The 22,992-nt window shown below is 34.4% G+C and overlaps 1 protein-coding gene across 9 annotated transcripts in view; it reads right to left on the minus strand.

Moving 5' to 3' along the window:
* The window catches only part of dpr18 (defective proboscis extension response 18), a 52,836-nt gene that overhangs the window by 25,358 nt on the left and 4,486 nt on the right, over window positions 1-22,992 (minus strand). For all 9 annotated transcript variants that reach the window (XM_070109625.1, XM_070109624.1, XM_070109619.1 and 6 more), the window contains 2 exons: window positions 6,677-7,042; window positions 5,545-5,777 (listed from right to left, as the gene is read on the minus strand). In XM_070109625.1, coding sequence (XP_069965726.1) covers window positions 5,545-5,777; window positions 6,677-7,042 — 599 coding nt within the window. The remainder of the gene's footprint in view (window positions 1-5,544; window positions 5,778-6,676; window positions 7,043-22,992) is intronic.

Below are 22,992 nucleotides of genomic sequence, written 5' to 3' on the forward strand. Positions count from 1 at the left end.
TTAACGAGGTTTTGTGTGTAACGGGTATATGTAATACTAACCTCGCTAGGATGCCACGGAATACATGCATCAACTATCATTAATGATAAAAACTTATTGGTGCTATATACTGTAAAGTAAATTTTTGACCCACGAAATGACGATAAGCGCGGCACCGCACATATTTTGCGGAAATCATATATCTCAGGACTTACTCGACTAATAGCAACCAAATTCGGTACATAACATTATCTTGACGATGTTATGCTTCATAATAAAAATGGCGCGATCGGACTACAATCACGCCTACTTCCTAAATAACTAAATTTTAAATTCCATTTAATTTTTTCACTTTCCATTCCACAAAACAAGCACCAATTAATATATTCGGATAAAGCTTTGCACAAACAGTGACTTTCGAGTCTAAAATTGGCAAAATCGGACCATAATTGTTCAAACCCCATATACCGAATATGTGGAGCCTAGTGCGTATTGTGACTTTTTGCCCAAAATATCTGTGAGATATGTTATAGAAATACGGGGAAAATGTGTCTTTGATAATAATATACCTTTATATCAACAATGGGTTGATATCCCTTATACCTAATAGATATAAAGATTTTCGAACTTCCAGTTGACTTTATACCACATATAGCGACCAATGTGGGCGTTATTTTAATGAAATTGAGAGAGCGCATTTTTTTAATAGCATTGTATCTTTTTGACTAAAATGGATAAAATCAGGCGAAAACTTGCCTTAGCCCCTAATTAACTGATATTTAGTAATTTGAAACATCCAGCTGACTTCACTTTATATATGTACGAGGTTTGTTCAAAGGAAAAGGTGATTTGATTTTTCGCGGACTGTATACATTCGAGTATATATATTTTGTTATAATCGTACACATATGTTTATTATGTGCTTGCATTAGGAGCCGATTAGTAGTTTGTTTCCCCAGATTTGGCTCCCTGTGATTTTTTCCTTTTTCCAAAACTGAAGAAACCAATGAAAAGAAAGCGTTTTGCCACAATTCGTGAGATCAAGTCAGAATCGAAGAAAGAGCTGACGGCCATACCGAAAAGCTCATTTTAGAAATACATCGAGAATTGGAAGAAGCGTTGGCACAAGTGTATTATATCCGAGGGAAATTACTTTTAAGGGGTAGATATTGATTACTAAATAAGTACTTAAAAACTTTCCTTTGAACACACATCGTATATTAGGGTGTAAAGTGTTTTTTTCGCTTGGTTTTCCGAAAAATTCGTTTGAAGAAACTTTTAAGAAACGCTCTCTAAGTATTAATTCTTAATTGTATAGGGAAGGTCCTCCGCTTTACCGTTGTCTATTTTTTTTCTTATGATCGGATGGAAAGATTCATATCCCGCTTCCAGGTACTAGAAGAAATATATGATTTTATGAAAATTGTTGGAAATCGAATGCTCTACAAAATAGTTTTTTCATAAACCTAACCGTTTAAAAGATATTAACGGTTGAAATTTGACTATTTTAAGGAAAATTTGTGTTTTTATTTTGCATTTTATAACTCAATGAAAAAACATCAATTCAAATTGCAAAGCTCACAATAGTCTTTTTTTCTGGTTTCTGTTTTTTCTTTTTTTTTGTTTTCCTTTGATAGGCAAATAAGGAGGGCATATGTGGTTAGAAAATCTTGAAAAAATGGGCGTGGCTCCGCCCCCTATCAAGTTTAATGTATATGTCCATAACTAATAAAGCTACATCACCCAAATTTGCACATAACAAATACCTTCAACCCTTCTTACGATAGTGTACAATCGAATAATAACTCCGCCCGCTCCCCATATATCGATTTTGTTAAAAACTACTAAAAGTGTGATAAATCAATAACTAAATGCGGCAGAGACATTCAATTTTTCACCCAGGATGACACAAGAGGGCCGGTATCAAAACTGGACGGTGGGCGTGGCACTCGGGACCTGCTCGACCGATTTCAACCAAATTTATTACATAACATTCGTACTATATTATAAATTCCATCTGATTCTTTCACATAATACCTCTAAAGTGTGCCACCTTTTAACCAAATCGAACTAAAACTGTTCAAGACCTTTCGTACCAAATATGTGGATATAAAGACTTTCTAACTTCAGGGTGACTTTAGACCGCATATATGTGAGTTATCTCAATAAAAATGAGAGGGCTTAATTTTCTAATAACAGTGTATCTTTGTGCCTAATATAAGTAAAATCGAGTGGAAACTTACCCTAGTGCCCATATAACTAATCACAGAATTTTCAAACATCTGGTTGGTGACGGTATGTGAGGTGTTAATGAAACTCAGGAAGCGTTTTTTTCTGTAGTAGTAAGCTGTATTGCCAAAAATAGATAAAATCGGGACAATACTTCCCTTATCTCTAATATGCCTAACATAAGATTTTCGAACTTCCGGTTGACCTTATGCTATATATATCAGTCAATATGTAAGATATCTTACCAATATTCATTTTTGGATATGCTATACAAGTAGTTCAACGTATATTATTTGATATACTATAGTTTAATGCCGAAAATGTGTGAATTTAGTCTACGAATTACCCCAACTCCCAAATACTATATAAATTGATTTTCGAAATAATATATAAATTGATAAATAAAATTAAATAAACAAGTTTTCTTAAAAATTGTGTGGGAATATGAACTAAGTAAGTCTATGACTTATATGAAATTGGTCTAGACATTGATCCAAACCTTATATCCCTAAAATAATGAATCGCGATTTTCTGCTTGACGTGTCTCAGTTTATATCTCATTTGAAGACAATACACATTTTGCTGACGAGAAGTAAAATATAGTAATAAAACTAAGTAAGTCAATGACTTATAATATAACTTAATAAAATAAGAAATTTGATTGTAATCCATTTACAATTTCATCGAATAATGAATGTTGTGTTGTGTCCCAACATTTTTGAATATAAAGTTTTCCTAACATCTGAAGGGATTTTCCCTGCTTTGATCCTTACAAGTTACAATAGTATTAATTGATCGGTTATACCCTTAGGCCTTCCTTACTTGTGAACATAACCTTTATACCATTCCATTTTTTCCACTGTCTGGAAGTATCTGGAAATGCTGCTTGTTCCCAGCGAGTTTGAATGACATGCTTGTAAACACTCCTTATTTTTAAAAACTTTTAAACATTCCTACTGTGACTCCGTGCACCAAATCACAATTTCATATTTTTGTGGGTTAACTACCTAGTTGTTTTAATCCATCGCAGCGTCATTACAGTAGCACTAATGCACGTTGAATTAAGTTTCTACTTGTAGCATGTGAAAAAATTTATATTAAAAGCTATTTAGAGAAACTGAAATACCTTTAATTCCCAGAACAACTCACCTATACATGACTCTATGTACTTATGTACCTGCATATGCATTTTTGAGTTTATGGGTGTCAATACGAAAGTTCTCGGAAGCTTGACAAAGTTCCAAAAGTTATAAGAACAAGTTCTTTCTTTCTTCTCAAAAGGTATATTCCTAGATTTGTTTATGGCACTTATCATGGAAATGTTGTAAAACTGCGCTATCACTTTGGAGTAAAAATACTGCATATATAAAAATGAAACAAATTAAAGTACACCGGCCGCCTGAGCTCCATGTGAAATCTATGTTAGTGTCCTGTTGCTTCGAATTAAAGCTACCCAACTTTGTGAAGTGTTTCAAGTGAGCTATGATCATGCTTTCAGCTAAATTGAATAGTTTCTTATGCAGACTTTTTGAATGCAAAAACGCTCGTATGTTATGCATGAGTATGTTCCAATGCATGTACGAGTATACACATACTTATATTTACTTACTTGGGTAAAAGTTTGTATGCTCTAACGAATCTACCATTTTTCGACAGGAGATGCAAATAAAAAATATTTGTATACTATTTTTGATACTTCCATACATATTGAAGAGAGTGTAATAGTTTTGCTTCCGGATACTCTGGTAGGATACTATTGTGTATGGGTGAAATTGTACTATTGTACCGAAATGAGGTATTATTGAAAAAGAATAAAGGACTAATTAAGTTATGGGCTCACCACGAGGGAATGGTATGTATGGTTTTAAATATTTTTAAAAGTGGTCATGACCTGTTCTACAATAGGTTTTGTGTAATATATCTCGTAAAGTATTAAAAATATCTCAAAGTAAATTGAGTTTTAATCAGGCAACTAACTAACGCCGAATGCTTTCTTCGCTTGTTGACGTGGTCACACCTCCAATATGCTTATCGTCATCAACATCTCCTCGGCCTTCTGTAAAGCCCTTGTACCACTTATAAACACTTTTTTAAGACAAGGTGGTCTTACTGAATGCTACAGTCATTTCAAGTGTCTTGGAGCACTTTGTTCCATTTTTAACCCCAAATTTAATACATATTCTTTGATCCATTTCTTTTAAAAATCGAAGAGCCCACAAAAGCGTGACTAACCTTTTATGTTGCCAAAAACAAACTTCTAATCAAAATTGGCTCCTAATGCAATGTCCGATTATAACAAAAGCAAAATATCGATAATCAAATGTATTCAGCCCGCGGAAAATCAAAATTCACCTTTTCCTTTGAACACACCTCGTACATTGCCATTGAGGTAAGCAAATGTGTGGGCATTTGCTATCATGAAATAATCATTCTCAAAATGACGTCGGGTAGGTATGTTCGAGCTGGCTGCTAACAATTTTATGAGTATGACAACAATTTTTTTTTCTACAAATGTATTTTTTGGAAAAAAAAAAATTTCATATTTTAAGACTTAAATAATTGTTGCAAAAAGTTTATTTATCAATTCAATAATGAAATAGAAGCAAAGATATTTACAGTTTACGCAAAAAAAAAATAAAACATTTCGTCTTTGCTGATATCATGCTATACCTATGCATGTACATGTTGCCCCTTCAAAATTTGTGTGCAAATGACAACAGCTCTGTCAAACCGCCAAAATAATATATAATATATAATAATATAATGTATTTAGACATACACAGCTTGAGTAACAACAAAGATATCAAAATAATACCAAGCACGTTTAAAAATATGTTTCCCTTATTAGTTGTATACAGATGTATAAATAGGTTAAACATGGTAAAATAAATGAGTGACATTGGTCCATGTTTTCCACTGATATGATGATTGGTTTTGATTGGAAACGAACTAGCTAATTAATAATATATTAAGCCTAATGAATCAATGTAAACTCTCTAATGCCACGGCACTAATTTTAACCAAATTCTCTAACGTCATAAGAAAGGTTGATTGAACAAAAATGAAATTTAGCTCGTTTCTACTTACTAGTTGTGTGAGAATAATCAAAAAGTACATCACGTGTATAGTAACAATCATAAATGTAAAATGTATATTTTATGATTAGTTAAATAATAATAAAATTTACAAGTTTTTGCTAATTCGTAATGCTTAATGTATTTTTTATACGGTAAGCTTGTAAATTTGGAAAAATTAAAGAAAGACATATTTACATTTGTAGCTCAGTTATATTTAGAATTAACAGACAATTAAATATCCAGTAGTATTGACACTTACTGTTTTATCTTTTAGCATCCCCACTCTGCAATTAAGCACAGCTTCCGTATATAAATGCGCAGTAGAGACGACATTCTCGCCTGACGCTGTTGAGTTAAGGGGTTCTTCAAAAAACGGACCCCAATGATGTTCGTGATGGTGTTTGTTGCGAAACGTTCGCGATTTTTCCGCCGGAGTAGCCGCCATCGATGTTTCCGAGACCATCGGAGATGAAGCACGAAAGCTAACAGCGTCTGATTGGAGAAAAATAATTTAAATTATTACACTCATATTACAATTGAAGAAAATGGAAATGTAAATTCTAAAATTTTCAATGAGAAAGTCTGCATAGAAAAATATGCAAAAAGTAGAAAGAAATTTAGAATTATTAATAATCACTGTACATAGTTCTCTTACAATTGCAAATGTTGTTGCCAATGACTATTTTGTGTTTCAAAATTAACTTATAAGTTTGCTACAAAGTTTATGCGTTTTCCTTATATATTTAGCAATAATTATATATTTAGTAACCATAGCAGTTTGAGGATTTCCTTAGTAGTTTTAATTCGTCCGTATATGTGGTAAAGATACAAAATACTAACATTGTATTGATCATCGGTATTTTGGTGTCATGCTTAACTTTCTAATAAATTTAATGCTACGCCTACAATAAAGTTTTATTGCTGCAAAAAGCTTAGTGAATAATTAGATTATTTGGAACTACTTAAAGTGAAATAACTATCTGAACAACTGCGTCAGAAATGAAAAATTGGGATCTAAATGATATATTTGTCTTCGGGTTGAATCAGAATAAAAGAGGTTTCAGCAAACTTTATGTACTATATATATAAACTGGATGAAATCGGTCGAAATAATCTCCTATAACCATTTTTTTTTATCTGTATTGCCCTTGAAGAAGATATTATTATTTAATGAGCATAGCAAAACGTAATGACACTATGTTTCCGTTTAGGTTCCCTGACCATAAAATTTTTCTTAATGATATTATTTTGAGTAAATCTTTATAATTTTCTGCTTCCGTAAACACAAAAACAACAAATCGATTACAATTCATAAGAATTTAGCTATTGTTCGAAAACTTTAAGTATAACTGTAATTTTGAAATAAAATTGCTTTGACTTGGCCGACTTACCCGAAGTCCATTTCTTGGTTAGTGTATAATCGAAAGGTAGCTGGCTGGTACTTGTAAATGAATTCAATTTTGTCGTTGACGACAAAATCGTCCACGACCCATTTGAATTATAACTCGTAATGCCCATCGCACTTGTGCTAGCTTTGTCTTCATCTAACGCGCCGTTTGTAATTACTCTTCTAGTAATTGGCGTGTTATATGAATTGCTGTAAAACGATGATGCAGTGAATGTTGTTGGCGTCGTTTCAGCAGACGCTACTCCTACCGGTAATGATGCTAAAGGTAATGTTGACCCGAGTTTTTCCATGGCTGTGGAGTTGAAATCGATGTTAACTCTAGTATTTGTCAATGGCCACGCCGAAGTTGCTATAAAAATCACAAGCAAAACTAGAGCATTAGACAACGAATATTACAAAAACACGTAAGTAATTTCAGACTTTATAATAAACAAGTATGGAAGGACTAAGTTCGGGTGTAACATTTTATACTCTTGCAACCTGCAAGGATTAAAGCCGGTAAAATATCATCAGGTGTTGGTCCTTATATTCAAAAAGTAAGGAAGGGCTAAGTTCGGACATAACCGAACATTTTCTATGCTTCCAACTTGCAAGGATCAAAGCCGTTGAAATACTTTCAGTCAAAATAACCCTCAAATGGGATATATCGACATAAACTTAACCGAAGAGGCTAAATTTAATTGAGTTGATGTGTAAAATTTCAACCAGAAGATCAGAATTGATAATATAATATTAGGAATATGAGATTAAGACCAAGGTCTAGACCAACTCCATTAATGCTCAGCGCTAAACCATTAATATAATCAGGATTGTAAGAACAACGAAAATGATTATATGATTATAATATAATATATAAGTATATCTAATATTATACGTTCATTTAATTTTGCTAAGATATCTTTCATATTGACCGATATATACAGTAAAAGACCAACCACAAGTTTGAAAATCTTTTATTAGGTATATGGGCGATAGGTGTTGTACAGGTTGGTTGAAAAGTTTCTGCATCTCGGTATGAAAAAATACTGTTTTTGGTACAAAAAAATTTTTTTAATTCAATATAATCTCCCTTCACTTCAATACACTTATTCCAATGATCCTCCAACAATTTTATGCCATCCCTATAATGACTTTCCGCAAGCTCTGCAAAATACCCGTATACAGCTGTAATAGTTTTTTCATTCGACGAAAAACGCTTTCCACGAAGGAATTGTTTCAGAGGCAGTAGTCGCTTGGAGCCAAATCTGGTGAATACGGTGGATGCTCAAGCAATTCGTACTTTAATTCGTTGAATTTTGTGGTTATTAAAACAGCTTTGTGAGCAGGTGCATTGTCTTGATGAAAAATGATTTTTTTGTGCTGCAAGCCAGGTCTTTTCTCACGAATTTTTTTATCCAGCTGATCCAAAATTCTGCAATAATATTTAGGGTTGATTGTCTTACCTTTCTGTAGATAATCAATCAACAAAATTCCTTTTGCATCTCAAAACACTGATGCAATAACTTTCTTTGCTGATCGTTGTGACTTCTCCTGCTTTGGAGCTAAACAACCAGCTTCAGTCCACTGTAAACGTTCTTGTTTCAATTTATGATCATGGTGGTAGAGTCATCAAATTATGCTGAGAAATTTATTTTCGATCCAGTTTTTGTTGAATTGATAACGTATGCGGCACTAACTTTCCAAACCGCTTTTTCATATGTAATTCTCCATTTAAAATATGAAGTACTCGTTCGTCTCAGATGCCTATGGCATTAGCAATTTCACGCTTAGTCAAACTTGGATCTTCACTAACAATATTATGAAATTGCTCAATGATTTCTGGTGTAGTTGCGGTTTTTGGTCGTCGTGGACCGTCTTCAAGTTTAGTATGACACGTTTAAATTGACCAGCTCAAAATTCAATGGTGCGTTTTGAAGGTGAGGACTGCTAATACACTTCTAACAATTGTTCATAAATTTCAATTGCTTTTAAAGCTTTTAAAACAAAGAATCTAATCACTGCGCGATATTAAATTTTTTCACAATAAAAAAATATTCAGACATGTAAACTTCAAATGGTTTGTAACAAAGAATTAATTGACAGAATGTAACTTTGCATTTGTTCTCATGACAGATGTGCCAACTTAAGAAAAAGAAAAGATATATGATGTATAAAGTCAGCCGGATGTTCGAAAATCTTTCTATTCGGTATATTGTATAATTTTTGGCATATAGGCACATTATTATCAGGAAAAAATTCTCCATGTTTTTAAAATATATATCTCACACATTAACCGATATTTTCGGTCTAGGTCTCTTGAGATGGCATACTTTAAAGGGACTGTTTGTGCAAGGTTTTACCTCGATATATGCATTCGTGCTTCATTTGTATACTGGAAAGGAAAAAAAGGTTGCAGTCCGATTTCGCCCATTTTCGAACTGCTACATAGGAATGCCAGAATAATTCTACCCACCGAGCAGGTCTCGATATATGGATTTTTACCTAGATATGAGCGGTGATTTTGACAGCGGCACCTATAAAGCCCTCTACTATGATCTCGGGTGTAAAATTTTATGTTTCTGAGTTTATTTATTGATTTTTCTCGCTTTTTGTAGTTTTTAACAGAACCTTTAATTGGCGTTGGCCGGGTAATCATCCAATTTCATCCAGTTTTGCGAATTAGTTTTAGGTTTTACCAACAACTGTTAGGTAAACAAAATTATTTTGCTCTGTAGCAACATGTGGCAAGAGTATAAAAATGTTGCGAAAGAATTCAACATTCATTATTCGACAAAATTGTTAATGAATTAGAATCAAATTTGGTTTCTATTAAGTTATATTAGACTCACTTGGTTTTATTGCTATATTTTAATTGGCGTCAGCTAAAAATGTATTCAAAGCATCTTAAAATGAGATATATGTGATAAAAACTCAACCGAAGAGAGTAAACTTAATATAATATATTGAGTTGATGTGAAAACGTCAACCAGAGGATCAGATTTCATTATATTAAGGATACGACGCTTAGACCAACTCCATTAATATTCAGTGCCAAATCATTTCATTAAAATGTCACACGTTTTGACCAACCAAAATGAAAGCTGGCAGGTCGATAATCACAATACGGGATATATCGAGGGCAGAGAAAGGTTTGGGCTTGTTGCATTAACCTTTATACTCGAGAACACATTTTTATAAATAAATAACTCACGCACTAACTACCCATTTATACTAGCTAGGGCAAGTTTTCAGCCGATTTTATCCATTTTGGGTGTAAAGATGCACCTATAGATATAAGAAAAACACGCATTTCACCTAAAATTGGGTGTTAAATTGTATATTTCTATCGCACTTTTTAATGATTTATCGCACTTAGATACTAGATTTTTTAACAAAATTTGGAATGGGCGAGGTAATATCCGATTTCATCCATTTTCTCACTATCGAAAGCAATATCGAAAAACTTGTTTTCAGTAAATTTGGTTGATATGGCTCTAGTCTTTTCGGAGATATACACTACATTAAATATTTTTTTCAAAGATTTGTTCACCGCAGATGCCCTTAGCTAATTAAATTCGTTGTACCAAATAACAGTCTTGTATCTGTGGAATTTAGCTATGGCACTTTATAAGTTTTTAATTATTGCCGTTTTGTGGAGTGGCAATGGTCCGATTACGCCCATCTGATGTCAAGAAACGTGTATACCAAGTTTCATCAAGATATCTCAATTTTTACTCAAGTTACAGCTTGCACAGACGGACGGAAGGACGGACAGAAAGTCACTTGGATTTCAACTCGTCTCATCATCCTGAACACTTATAAATATATATTCGAGGTATGTTCAAAAGAAAAAGTGAAATTTTAATTTTCTTCTGAAATGCGCTTTTTGGTACGGCCAAGAGCTCTTTTTTCGATTCTGACTTGATCTCATCGATTGTGGCAAAACGCATTGCTTTAATTGGTTCCTTCAGTTTTGGGAATAGGAAAAGGTCGCAGGAAGCCAAATCGGGTAATTACGGTAGTTGAGGCATGATTACGGTTTTGTTTTTACCAAAAAATTGCGAATAAGCATTGATGTGTGAGCTGGTGCATTATCGCAATTTCGGAACAAACTTCGCTGCCATACGTTTCATGCCCAAAACATTCGAAAAAATTTAATGGCATGAGCCAATTGATATGCTAACATCCTCTGCAACTTCCTTAATAGTGATTCGACGTTTTTTAAGAACAATTTTTTTCATTGTTCGATGTCTTTTTCTCTTGTTGACATGGTCGCACCTCTAGGATGCTCATCGTCATCAACATCTTCCTGGCCTTCTGTAAAGCGCTTGTACCACTTATATACACTTTTTTGAAACAAAGAGGACTCCCCGAATGCTACAGTAAACATTTCAACTGCCTTAGAGCACTTTGTTCCATTTTTAACGCAAAATTTAATACATATTCTTTGATCCATTTCTTTCACAAGTCAAAAATCGAAGAGCACACAAAAACGTGACTAACCTTTTCTGTTGCGAAAAACAAACTATTAATCGGGATTGGCTCCTAATCCAAACTCATGATAAACATATGTATGTGTAAGTTTATAACAAAAACAAAATATCGATAATTGGATGTACATAGCCCGCGAAAAATCAAAATTCCCCTTTTCCTTTGAACACACCTCGTATATACAAAGATTAGGTTTAGTAAAAAGAAATCCATTATTTTTGCATGAAATTGAATGCTTTAAATATTACTTTTCGTATCCAGCCTTCTTCAAATGGTTCTAAACAGTTTTTCGTGCAATGTTTAGGTCTTGGCCAATCGTAATGTTTGGACTCGGCGATTTCCATTATTTCATCGATTTTTTTATAATTGGTCTGCCAGAGCGTGGTGCATCTTTGACATCGAAATTACCGGAACGGAATCGACGAAACCAAAATAGCGCATGATTGGCTGTTACAGTATCAGGACCATAAACGTTATTCACATTTTCCGCCTGGCTTGCGTTTTCGTCTTTATCGAAGAAAAACTGTAAAATATAGATAATTTCCCTCTGTCCATCTGTGACGCGCGCTCCAACAAAACTGAATTAACCAATTCCAAAACTGTCAGAAAAACATTTTAAGTGCAAATTTCATCTTTCTAACGCCATCCAGCCGAACCCGATCGGACTTATACAACGCGAGATACAGATAGATACCGCCATCTATTGGAAAAAGTTTCAATTGATTTTTAATACACCTAATATAAACATATACCTATAATATATATATCGATTCATTTTATGTGAACAAAACTATTATAATCCCAACTTTCCTTTGTCAAACTTCGATGAGGAAAGAACTTTTATCAAATTTTGTGTGCTGAGCGAATACTCCTTTGGAAAATGTTTCGAAAGGCTTTTGGTGATCAAACTATGGCACAAAAAATGTTTTTAGAGGTCCCCGGGCCGGGAACGCGTTAAAGGCGAACCGCGAGCTGGACTATTATCAACCTCTATCGACGAGGGCCACGTCCAAAAAATAAAAAAAGAATGATTGAAAATCGTCCATTGACAATTAGTGACCTTGCTGATAGTGTTAGAATATCAGCTGGCTCACCCCAAACCATTTTGAAGAATGTTTTTTGTCTCAAACGCGTGAAGCCTCGATTGGAGCCAACATTGGTGATTTGGAAGAATAAATAAAGAATTAATATTTAAAAACAAATTCACCTTACTTTTTGATCACACAACTATATTAGGTCGTAGTCCTACTTAGTCTGATTACTGTATTTGCTAAATATCCGAGATATTGATATTAAAATCAAACCAGTTAACTCAAATGATATATTTGTCATATCATTGGTTGCTGCTAAATTTAATATGTATTTATATTGGGTACATGACGAAAAGATCAATCACTGAAACGGAAATAATTTTATTGGAGACCCGTCTAGACCAATTTAATTCATAATCAGCACTAAACCTTATATTATGTTTGAATACTTTGAAATATCAGATATGTCTATTGACCAACTGCTTAAGGTCTGCTGCAAAGTCAGTAATCATTATAACGGGTATATTTGGGCTAGTAGAAGGTCTGATTGCGTTAAGTTGTGGCATTACTCAAGATATGACTGACCGACATGAGCGGCATGAAGTCTGCTAAAATAACAAAAATCATTATACAATATGTAGTATATGGTAGCTGGCGTAATTCGCTGACCAATTTTATCCATTTTCTGCATTAAACTATAATACGAGTATAACCAGTTTTATTTATTCACTTAATTTTGCAAAGATATCTTACAAATTTTCCGATATATACGGTATAAAAGCAACCGAAAGTCTTTAAACCTTATATTTTGTATACGGGGTCTAGGAGTAGTATTAACCCGATTTTATACATTTTATTATAAATATATTTACCGATATAAGCGGTATAAAGTCAACCGGAAGTTCAAAAATCTTTATTTCACGTATATGTGGGCTAGGTCTAGATTTGAGCTATTTTTGACATGGCATTATCGAAAGAATATTATCTCAGAATTTAAATAATAAATCCCATAGATCGACCGATATTTTCGGTAAAAAGTTAGCCATTTGCCATATATTAAGGTCTAATTCTAACTATTTTTGACAAGAGATGGCATAACTTAGAGGCTTTTGTTTCAGACGTTATCGAAGTCATTAGCTTTAGATTTATACACTGTAAAGCGTAAGAATCAGAAGGAATTTAAAATCGGATGATGTGGGAAAGAGGCGTGGTTGTAGTATGATTTTGACTACGTTCATCATATAACATATAAGTATGTCGGGACACTGTTAAAAATTTGGTTAAAATTGGTTCTGTATCCCATGTATAGGACGTGAAATAAATACTTATAATGGGTTTATTTAATGAGTTATCGCATTTTTAGGAGTTTCTCATATAACTGTTATCCAATTTTACAATTTTTTTAACTTTCGAAGGAGGTGCCAAAAATATTTTCTCTGAACAAATTTCGTTGAAGTAGATTTGGTGGTTTGGAAGATATGTACATAAAATTTATTAGTTTTGCTAAGATAGCTTGGATAATATATATCAGTGTATATGGTATGGGGGCTAAGGGAATTGATCCGATCCTACCCATTGTTGATATTAAAGCAATACCGACATTTAGGCATAAAGTTAGTCATAGGCACCCCTAAAATAGAGCGTCGACTAAGGCCAATTGGAAAGTATATTGGGGCTAGAGGAAGATATGGACTGATTGCATTAACTAGAGGTCAATATATGGGACCCGAATTTACGAACTTGGGAAATAGCGAATAAGTTGCTACAAATTAATATTTTGGTTCATATATCGGGTGATCCAAGTAGTCTATTTTTGACAGATCACGTATGAGTCGTGTCAATCTGTTATGTTATTTTTGTTCAATATTGTTTGGCATTTCATCATGAAAAGTCCTCGCCTGAAGAATTTTACAAATTTTTCAACTTTATTACGAAAATTCACGTTCTGTAAAGAATGTGTATAGCGCAAGGCGGACTGACGTATCAAACAACTTGACGCCTTTTACGTCGAGATCTTAAATTGAAAGCGTACAACTTACAGCTCGTGCGAAAATTGAAGCCACTACCCAACTACCCAAACCACATCGCTTCGCTCTTTGAGCTCTTGAAAAGTTTCAAGAAGATTCGACGAGCCAAATTTTGTTTAGCGATGAGGCCCATTTCTCGCTCAATGAGTATGTAAACAAGCAAAATTGCAGCATTTGGGACAAAGAGCAACCCGAAGATATTCAAGAGCTGCCATTTCATCCAAAAAAAACAACATTTTGCCGGTGGAATCATCGGTCCATATATCTTCAAATATGATGCCGGTGAGAACGTAACCGTCAATGGCGACCGTTATCGCGCCATTATAATCGACTTTGATGCCTTAATTTAAAGCTAGTGATATCGGCGACATTTGATTTTAACAAGACGGCGCCACTTTCCACAAATTGCACCAATTAATGAATTTATTGCGAGAACATTTCGGTGAGAAGATAATTTCACGTTTTTGGCCGATCGATTGGTATTGTACAGCAGGAAGGGGTTCTCTCTCCGCTGCGCTAGATCTTGGTGGTAAGCGACCTTCTTATAGAACTCGAGGAACAAGGTTGTCGGGCTATAGAATATGCTGATGATGTGGTTCTAATGGTTAAGGAAAATTCCTAAATATCTAAGAGCTTACCGAAATGTACATAAACGTGGTATCCAACTGGGCGAACAGAAGAGGCCTAGCCGTCAACCCAAGGAGATCTCCATCAATTTTAGCTTCAGGCTACAATCAAACCTAGTCAAAGAGTATCTGTCTTCACTAGAGATAGCATCTAGCTACTTCAACATCACCTCGATCGAGTTGGATCTCCATTAATGTCTTGCGTTCTAGCTATGGACCATTGCATTTCGCGTGCACTCAGCAGACATTGGTCGAAGACCAAATACTGTACGACTGCGCGATCCTTCGAGAGTGGATCGCAGGAGGTTGGAGGAACTTCTTGATTTGACTAAAGTTCATCTCGCGGCTATGCTAGGAGTTCTCACTGTACACTGTCCAATGGCCACTCATGCGGTACGGCTTAGAATACTACCTGATGCTAGTTGTATGGAGGAGGGTGAGGTGGAAACATCCCCGCACTTTTTTCTTCACTGTCCGGCTGTTGCTTAAACTGAAACTTATCGGCAATCACACTTTCGGGGTACCCGAAGACTTAGCCTAACCGAAAATGAAATCGGATTACAACCACCCCCATTTTCCCATACAACACAATTTTAGATTCTTTCACTTTCCTCTATGCTAATCAAGCAAACATGTCATTGTCTAAATCGAACGAAAACTGTTCAAGACCATAGGTACTGAATATGTGAACCCCAATGCCTATAGTTGACTTTTTACCGAAAATATCAGTTAATGTGTAAGATATATAATTGAAATTCATATAATAAAATAACTAAATGCAACTCTCGATAATAGTATGATTTTGTGTCAAAAATGGGTTGAATCGGATCAATACTTCCTTTAATATACAATTTTGCCAACATCTGACGTAATTTCCCTTGCAAGTTGCAAGAGTATAAAATGTTCCGTTCCACCCGTACTTAGAACTTCCTTACTTGTTTTAAATTATTGTTGACAGTATAAATGATAGAGTACTTAACAAATGTGAGTTACATATGCAAACACTTCTAACCCAAATATACTAACTTGCCGATAATGTTAATTATATAGCCACTGCAAAACTAATATAAAACATTATCGCAAAGTCAAATGGTATACTCGATTGAGATTTTTTTAAATATTTTACTAATTAGAAGTAGGAACTGTTACCTCAGTTATTAATTAGAGCAATTTGTAAACTAAATTTACACAAATTATGAGAAATCGTTCTTGTGTTTTGTTGTATACGCTTATAATCGATTTTATATAGAATGCATTACAACTATATTGAGGAGTATGAAAAGAAACTGTTTTTTAACAATGAATACAATTTTTTATTTATTATATCGATATAATTATTTATGTTTAGCTTAAAAATAATAAATTTAACAACTTTAACAATTATATTAATTTGTATATAATATTTATTGTATTTCTTTTCTCCTTATACTATTTAATTTCTATCACATTTATATCAAATAATTTCTTATATAATAACAAATAATACATATAATTTAAATTTTCTTAATTAGATTATTTACATATTTTTAATTTTGAACGCGGTTCCTATAAAGTCATCTTATACCATCTTAGAGATAAAATTTAATGTCTCTGGCGTGTTTAGTGCTTGATTTATCGCGCTTTTAGTAGTTTTTAACAGTACCGTTATATGGGGAGTGGGCGGAGTTGCCACCCGATTTCAACTATTTTCACACCGTCAATAGAAGTGCTAAAAACATTTGCTTCTAGTGAATTTTTTTTATTATAGCGTTAGCGGTTTAGGAGATATGCACATTAAACCTATTAGAGGCGGGACCACGCCCACTTTTTAAAAAAGGTTTTAACTGCAGATGCCCCTCCCTAATGTGATCCTGTGTACCAAATAACAGTCTTGTATCTTATTGCGGAGCTTAGTTATGGCAAGTTATTTGTTTTTGATTAATGGCGTTTTGTGGGCGTGGCAGTGGTCCGATTACGCCCATCTGCAATACCAACCGTCTCACGGTACCAAGAAACATGTCTACCAAGTTTCATAAAGATATCTCAATTTTTACTCAAGTTAGAGCTTGCACGGACGGACGGACGGACAGACGGACGGACGGACAGACGGACGGACGGACAGACGGACGGACGGACAGACAGTCACCCGGATTTCAACTCGTCTCTTCATCCTGATCATTTATATATATATAACCCTATATCTAACTCGATTAGTTTTAGGTGATACAAACAACCGTTAGGTGAACAAAACTATTATACTCTGTAGCAACAGGTTGCGAGAGTATAAAAATTAAGAACTATTGCAATAAGTCTGAAAACTTTAGTTCGCAATAGAGACACAAATACTGTCTGGTAGCTGTGTAGTCGAATATTCTACACCAAGCAGGGAACTAAAGTTTTTTTCTTAGAGCAGACTTCCTATTGTAGTCCCTGTAGACATTAAACAAATGTTAAAATCTCCAACAATTAGCTCATTTTGATTGCATAACTCAGAAGTAAGGACTTCCTGAAGTTCTAAAATTAAATGTCTAACAGAGTAAGCTGAATTTTTGTATAGAACCAGAATTTTAATATTGAATCATTTAAACAAAATAGCTTCTGAAACTTTGCGGCCTGAATAAATTATATTTACAGCCTTCTATAGTGCTAGCAATGCTATGTAAAGAAATATTTATTCTACTACAGATCAGAGAAATATAATTGTCAATAAAACTAATGACATCAAGGAAAGTCTGAGAATCTTGAAGGTTGATCCTGGGAGCATTATTAAGCCAATACATGTCATGTTCATGCGGGGAACCTCTCTGTTGAAACTTCACTCTCCAGAAGAAATTTGTGACAAAATGCTCTCCAAAAATGCCGACGTTATCTTTAAAAAGCTTAAGAATTTGTCGATAGCGGTAGTCAAAATATTTAGCACAAGTAACCGCGTCTGACCGAATTAAGCGATATCTATATTGGGTTGTTAAACTTTTGGCTTCGCCTTCCGAAATATCTTTAGAATCAACAGTTTTAGAGAGGATGACCAAAAGCTCAACCCATTGAGCTTCTGCAGCCGATAAAATGATAAAGAAGGTTGGTTGCCTTTTCTTCCTCAGCTCCCCAGTACGCAGGAGAGGCTCTTACACCTTTTAGAACCTTATAAGCATCATCGTGTTGAATCAAGTTTTGAACAAAGCTTTCGTTAATAGATTTTGGGCAATGTATGTACTATGCTTAATTTGTAGCAGTTCTAATTTTTTGTAATCTTAGAACAACTTTAGAATGGTACACGCTCTTCTGTCAAAACGAATTTCAGAACGTATTATCTTGCTATACGTTTCAGAGCATGTACGCTTCTGCCCAACGTTGTTCCAAATGACAACTCTTCTGAATTATTATCTTGAATTATGACCGCCGGGACATGTAATCATGATTGTATTCCAAACGCCTTCTTAAGTGAATTTGTATCATTGTTTGTTGCAATATTGTTAACAGAAATATACAAGTATTAACAACAGCGCCTTTGAGAGAACTCTGACCTTGATATCCTAAAGGACGGATTCTCATAAAAGGCAATCAAGGAATTATGAGACGTTTTTCAATTGGGGTTAAACCTTTTAAAGATGTTTTTGGAACGTTCTTTTCAACAATCGCATTTTTGCAAGTAGCACAAAAATTGTAATTTCCATCTTTCGAAGGAAATTTTTGAATTAAAAAGAAGGCGGATGCAGCATTTGGGTGACCTTGCGCAATAGTTTTAAAATTTAATTTGCGAACTTGGTGTGAAAACCATAATCCACCGCAGCAAATACGTATTTCAGTAAGGCCCTTATTTATATTTTGGAAATAAATGTTTTTGAAATCTGTTAAATTGCCACTATAATTAGTTTCTATAACATTATTTTCTCTTGTTAATCGGATTCGTTGGGACTGTCTTTCATTTTCAATTGGCCTGTTGACCGGGTTATCTCTACTAAGGCGAAACTAACTTTGTCTAAGATGTCTCTGATTTAAAATTTCTTCCCTCAGACCCCTTCTACTGTGTTGTGTTGTGTTTCTCTGTCACGCTCCTTTTTCCTTATTTCAGGATTTGTTCTTGCATGTTCTCTTTGCATTTGATCACGAATGCGCTCTAAATTCCTATTCTAGGGATTTCTTGCGCGAAGCACTCTATGATCCCTAGTGTTCTTACTTTACTCATCACAGTATTTACAACTTGCTCAACATATCGAACCTCGGGGTTTTCGCGCCGAAATCTATGTCCCCGAGTATTTCTGCTTTGCTCTTCAGAGCGAATTTGTAGATTTAGATTGCCCTATGTTGAACAGTATTTAAATTTTGTTCAAAAGACCGTATCTCGAGATTTTCACGCCTGGGTCTATGTTGATTTGTATTGATAATTTGTTCGGACAGATGTACATCGGAATCTAATCCATAAAAAGGGATACGTCTCATACGTCTTATATTCTGAAGACGGCTTAGCAATACAGACCTTCTACTTAATCTAGGCATAAAAAATAAATAATAAATTACTTACCAAAATATATAAACTACTTATATAATGCCGTCCGTCCGGGTGTGAGTGTTGTCTTTTTCTTTGTAAGTAAGTCTTTTTCACTGTAATTGAGTCCTTGCTATGAATCCTTTCCTGCTCGCTATAGAGGTACTACTGGTGCACATATGTATATGTGTTTGCTCCCCACTGTATATAATACAGTTTTGCTCGCCACTGTATATAATAATAGTTTAAACACTATTCAAAAACTTAAAAAATACGACACCTGCGAACACCCCACCCCCCCTTAATTGTTGTATGTCATAAAATGTAATATTTCTACACTTCACCAGCTGGTAGTGAAAAATTAAGAATAAAAAAATGCCACGAGAAAGTGACCAAATTAAAATTAAAGCTTCTTTATGTTGAAACGGCTATGGCTAACGCTTTTTAAAGCAGGGGGATCTATGGTACCTATTTTGAAAGGTCTGCTCATGAAGGCTAAATTAACAATGACTTACATATAATTAGGTATGGTATACACATATGTAGAATAGGTATGTAGATTTTCTTCTTTCGGTCTTAATATCTAAACCTCTCATAAACTGCCAACGGCTGGGTAAATCCCAATAAGTACTTAAATGTAATTTTCTTGAGTTTAGAAACTGAAATAATAGACAGTAGCATTAGCTATCCACTGATTATCACCAAATATTAAAAGAAATATATGTATATAGATGCAAACAACTATTTGGTAATCAAAACTATACTCTGTTGCAACATGTTGCGAAAGTATAAAAATGTTGCGAAAGAATTCAACATTCATTATTCGATTATTATTTGGTATCTTATTAACTTATGTTATTGATCATATATTTACACTTTAGTATCAATACTACACTTTATTGTCAATACTAAATTTTTTTTTTCTCCGAAATGTTAACTTTAATAAAGAAGCTATTTAACTCAAACATGATATATGTGATACAAACTGAACCAAAGGGGTTAGCTTTGGTATGTGGGGAATATACTGATTACTATGAGGTTGCTATTGTACCAGAGGAGCGGAAATCAGTATATTAGGGTTTTAAGGTTTAAACAAAGGTCTAGACCAAATTCATTCATATGCAGCGATAAACCACATTATTTTTAAGAAAAACTGTCCATTTAATTTCATTAAATTATCTAATTAACGAAAAAAATTATAATTAATAGTACATGTCAGCTGGGAAAATTCGTGGACCGATTACACACATTTTCGGCATTAAACTATAGTATATCTATTATTTTGCGTTTATAAAGGGTGTTTTTCAGAGGTATAGAACTTTAAATTGCAATAAAACAACGATGGATTATTCGATTAACATGAATTTTATTCATCCAAAAGATAATCTTGTGGCATTACATTTTAAATATGGACGTCCAATTTTCGATGACTTTTTTCAACATTTGTGGCCGGCATATCGGCAATAACACAGCGAATGTTGTCTTCCCAATGGTTAAGCGTTTGTGGCTTATGCGCATCGACCAATCACTTTACATAACTCCACAGAAAGTAGTCTAGCAGTGTTAAATTACAAGATCTTGGAGGACAATTCACAGGTCCAAAACGTGAAATTATGCGGTCACCAAACGTGTCTGTCAATAAATCCCTTGTGGCACGAGCTGTGTGACATGTTGCGCCGTCTTGTTGGAACCACAGCTCCTGAACATCATGGTTGTTCAATTCAGGAAAGTTAGTAATCATGGCTCTATACCGATCACCATTGACTGTAACGTTCTGGTCATTATCGTTTTTGAAGAAGTACGGACCAATGATTCCACCAGCCCATAAAGCGCACCAAACAGTCAGTTTTTCTGAATGTAACGGTGTTTCGACATACACTTCAGAATTAGCTTCACATTAGCTTCATTCAACCAAAAATTTCGAAATAAAATTGCACTATTTGCAAGCGTTGTTCAGGCGTGAGTCTATTCATTGACAGCTGTTAAATCCGTTGCCATCTTGAACAGTAATGTCAACTTAAAGTTCTATACCTCGAAAAAAAACACCCGTTACATATGGTAGATAAAAATGCCGAGAGAAAAAAATGCTTCAAGAATAAAAAGGTGTGGCTCCCTTCCTACTTTAATGTTTTTGAAGAATACGTGAAATACGACGTAGTGTTTTATGCTCTCATCACATTTGTATTAAATTTTCTCTTAACATATTGTTGATGTTGGAGGAAACTAATTTGTTTTGTACGATTTTGAAAATCATTAATATATAAATCAGTTCATGCATTGACTTTCAGTCGAAAATATTTTTTCACGATTCTTTAGAAAGTCAACAGACTCGGGATTAAGTTTTTGAGCATGCAGTTTAAAATCTTCCAATCTTCAATTATTTGGAACTTAGGAGTGAGCTTTTCAAGCTTTAGCGACAGCGAATTCGTCGATAATAGTCTGGAAATCCAACTTCTTGGCTAATTCTGCCTGAAGAAAATTATTGATTCTTGCTAAAGCACTAAAAGAACGTTCACAACTTGAAAGCGATGCAAATATTGGGAAAAGTCTTCATAATTTTCAAGCATTGATGGCTATCGACAAATTGAATGTAGTAAGACGAGTTTCAAAATTTTAATCGTAAACGTGTCTGAGGTGAATAGCTGCATTGGACAACTTGTCAGATACATCAACGGAATACTTTTTTGTAACAATTTTTGCAGCTGCGTAAAGTTCACCTTCTTTCATATCATGGAGCTGCCATAGAAATGAGAACGTTTTTTTTTTTAATTCAATTTCATCTTTTCTGCAAATTTCATCCACTTCTTAATGTTCGGGGTTTTTTCTGATAATAAAATCGTCACGACATGCTTTACATTTTGCATTCATTATCTTTAAAGAACCAAGTTTCTTTCATTGACTGGGATTATCAATGCGGGAAGATTTTTCGCAAATGGCTTGGCGGCATCGATTGTGGCAGACCTCCTTGTATTAGAAAGACAGCGAAGTGAATTCGGTATTTTAAATTTCAGAATTTCACAACGTTATGTGTTGCTACTGAAAATATTGAAACATTTTGGAACGGACAAAAAAAGTTATTGCTTAGGATAGCATTTAACCGAGTCGACCCCAACCAAATTCAGCAGGGCGTAAGAACTGCATATTTATTTTTACGTTGGATGTGACTTTATGCCCCTTCATATTCACCGATTATATTTGATCCCCTATTACCGCCCGCACCCCTTTGTAACGGGCTGTGTACGAATCAGAAATGAGCACAAATATTATGATATGTACATAATATGTACTATGTATGGATATGGCTTAGTAATGCGTGTGCCAAATTGAAATGATACAAAATTGTGAATGCCAAAGTGATATCTCTTCATTTTGAACTATTGAGATTGACATTGATGATAATATAGGATTAATGTAATGAGGACTCTTCCTGCGTTCATCTAAGTGGCTCTGGACATAGAGTGACTGGCATGCGGAAGTCCGTTTCTAAATCAGTGCAGTATATGATATAATATAAGCAACACAGGCGTACAACGGCTTGCACTGTATACTAGGAGATCATTTTTCTGGTGACCATCACCGTGCTTTTTGACGCTTCACTTGCGTCGTTCATTCCATTTACTCTGGTGTCCTTGTCAAATTGCAATTCCATTCAACTATACTGACATTGCGGCTAAGTGGTTATT

The sequence above is a fragment of the Bactrocera oleae genome, chromosome 5 (genome assembly GCF_042242935.1).
Source record: "Bactrocera oleae isolate idBacOlea1 chromosome 5, idBacOlea1, whole genome shotgun sequence".
Taxonomy (NCBI): domain Eukaryota; kingdom Metazoa; phylum Arthropoda; class Insecta; order Diptera; family Tephritidae; genus Bactrocera; species Bactrocera oleae.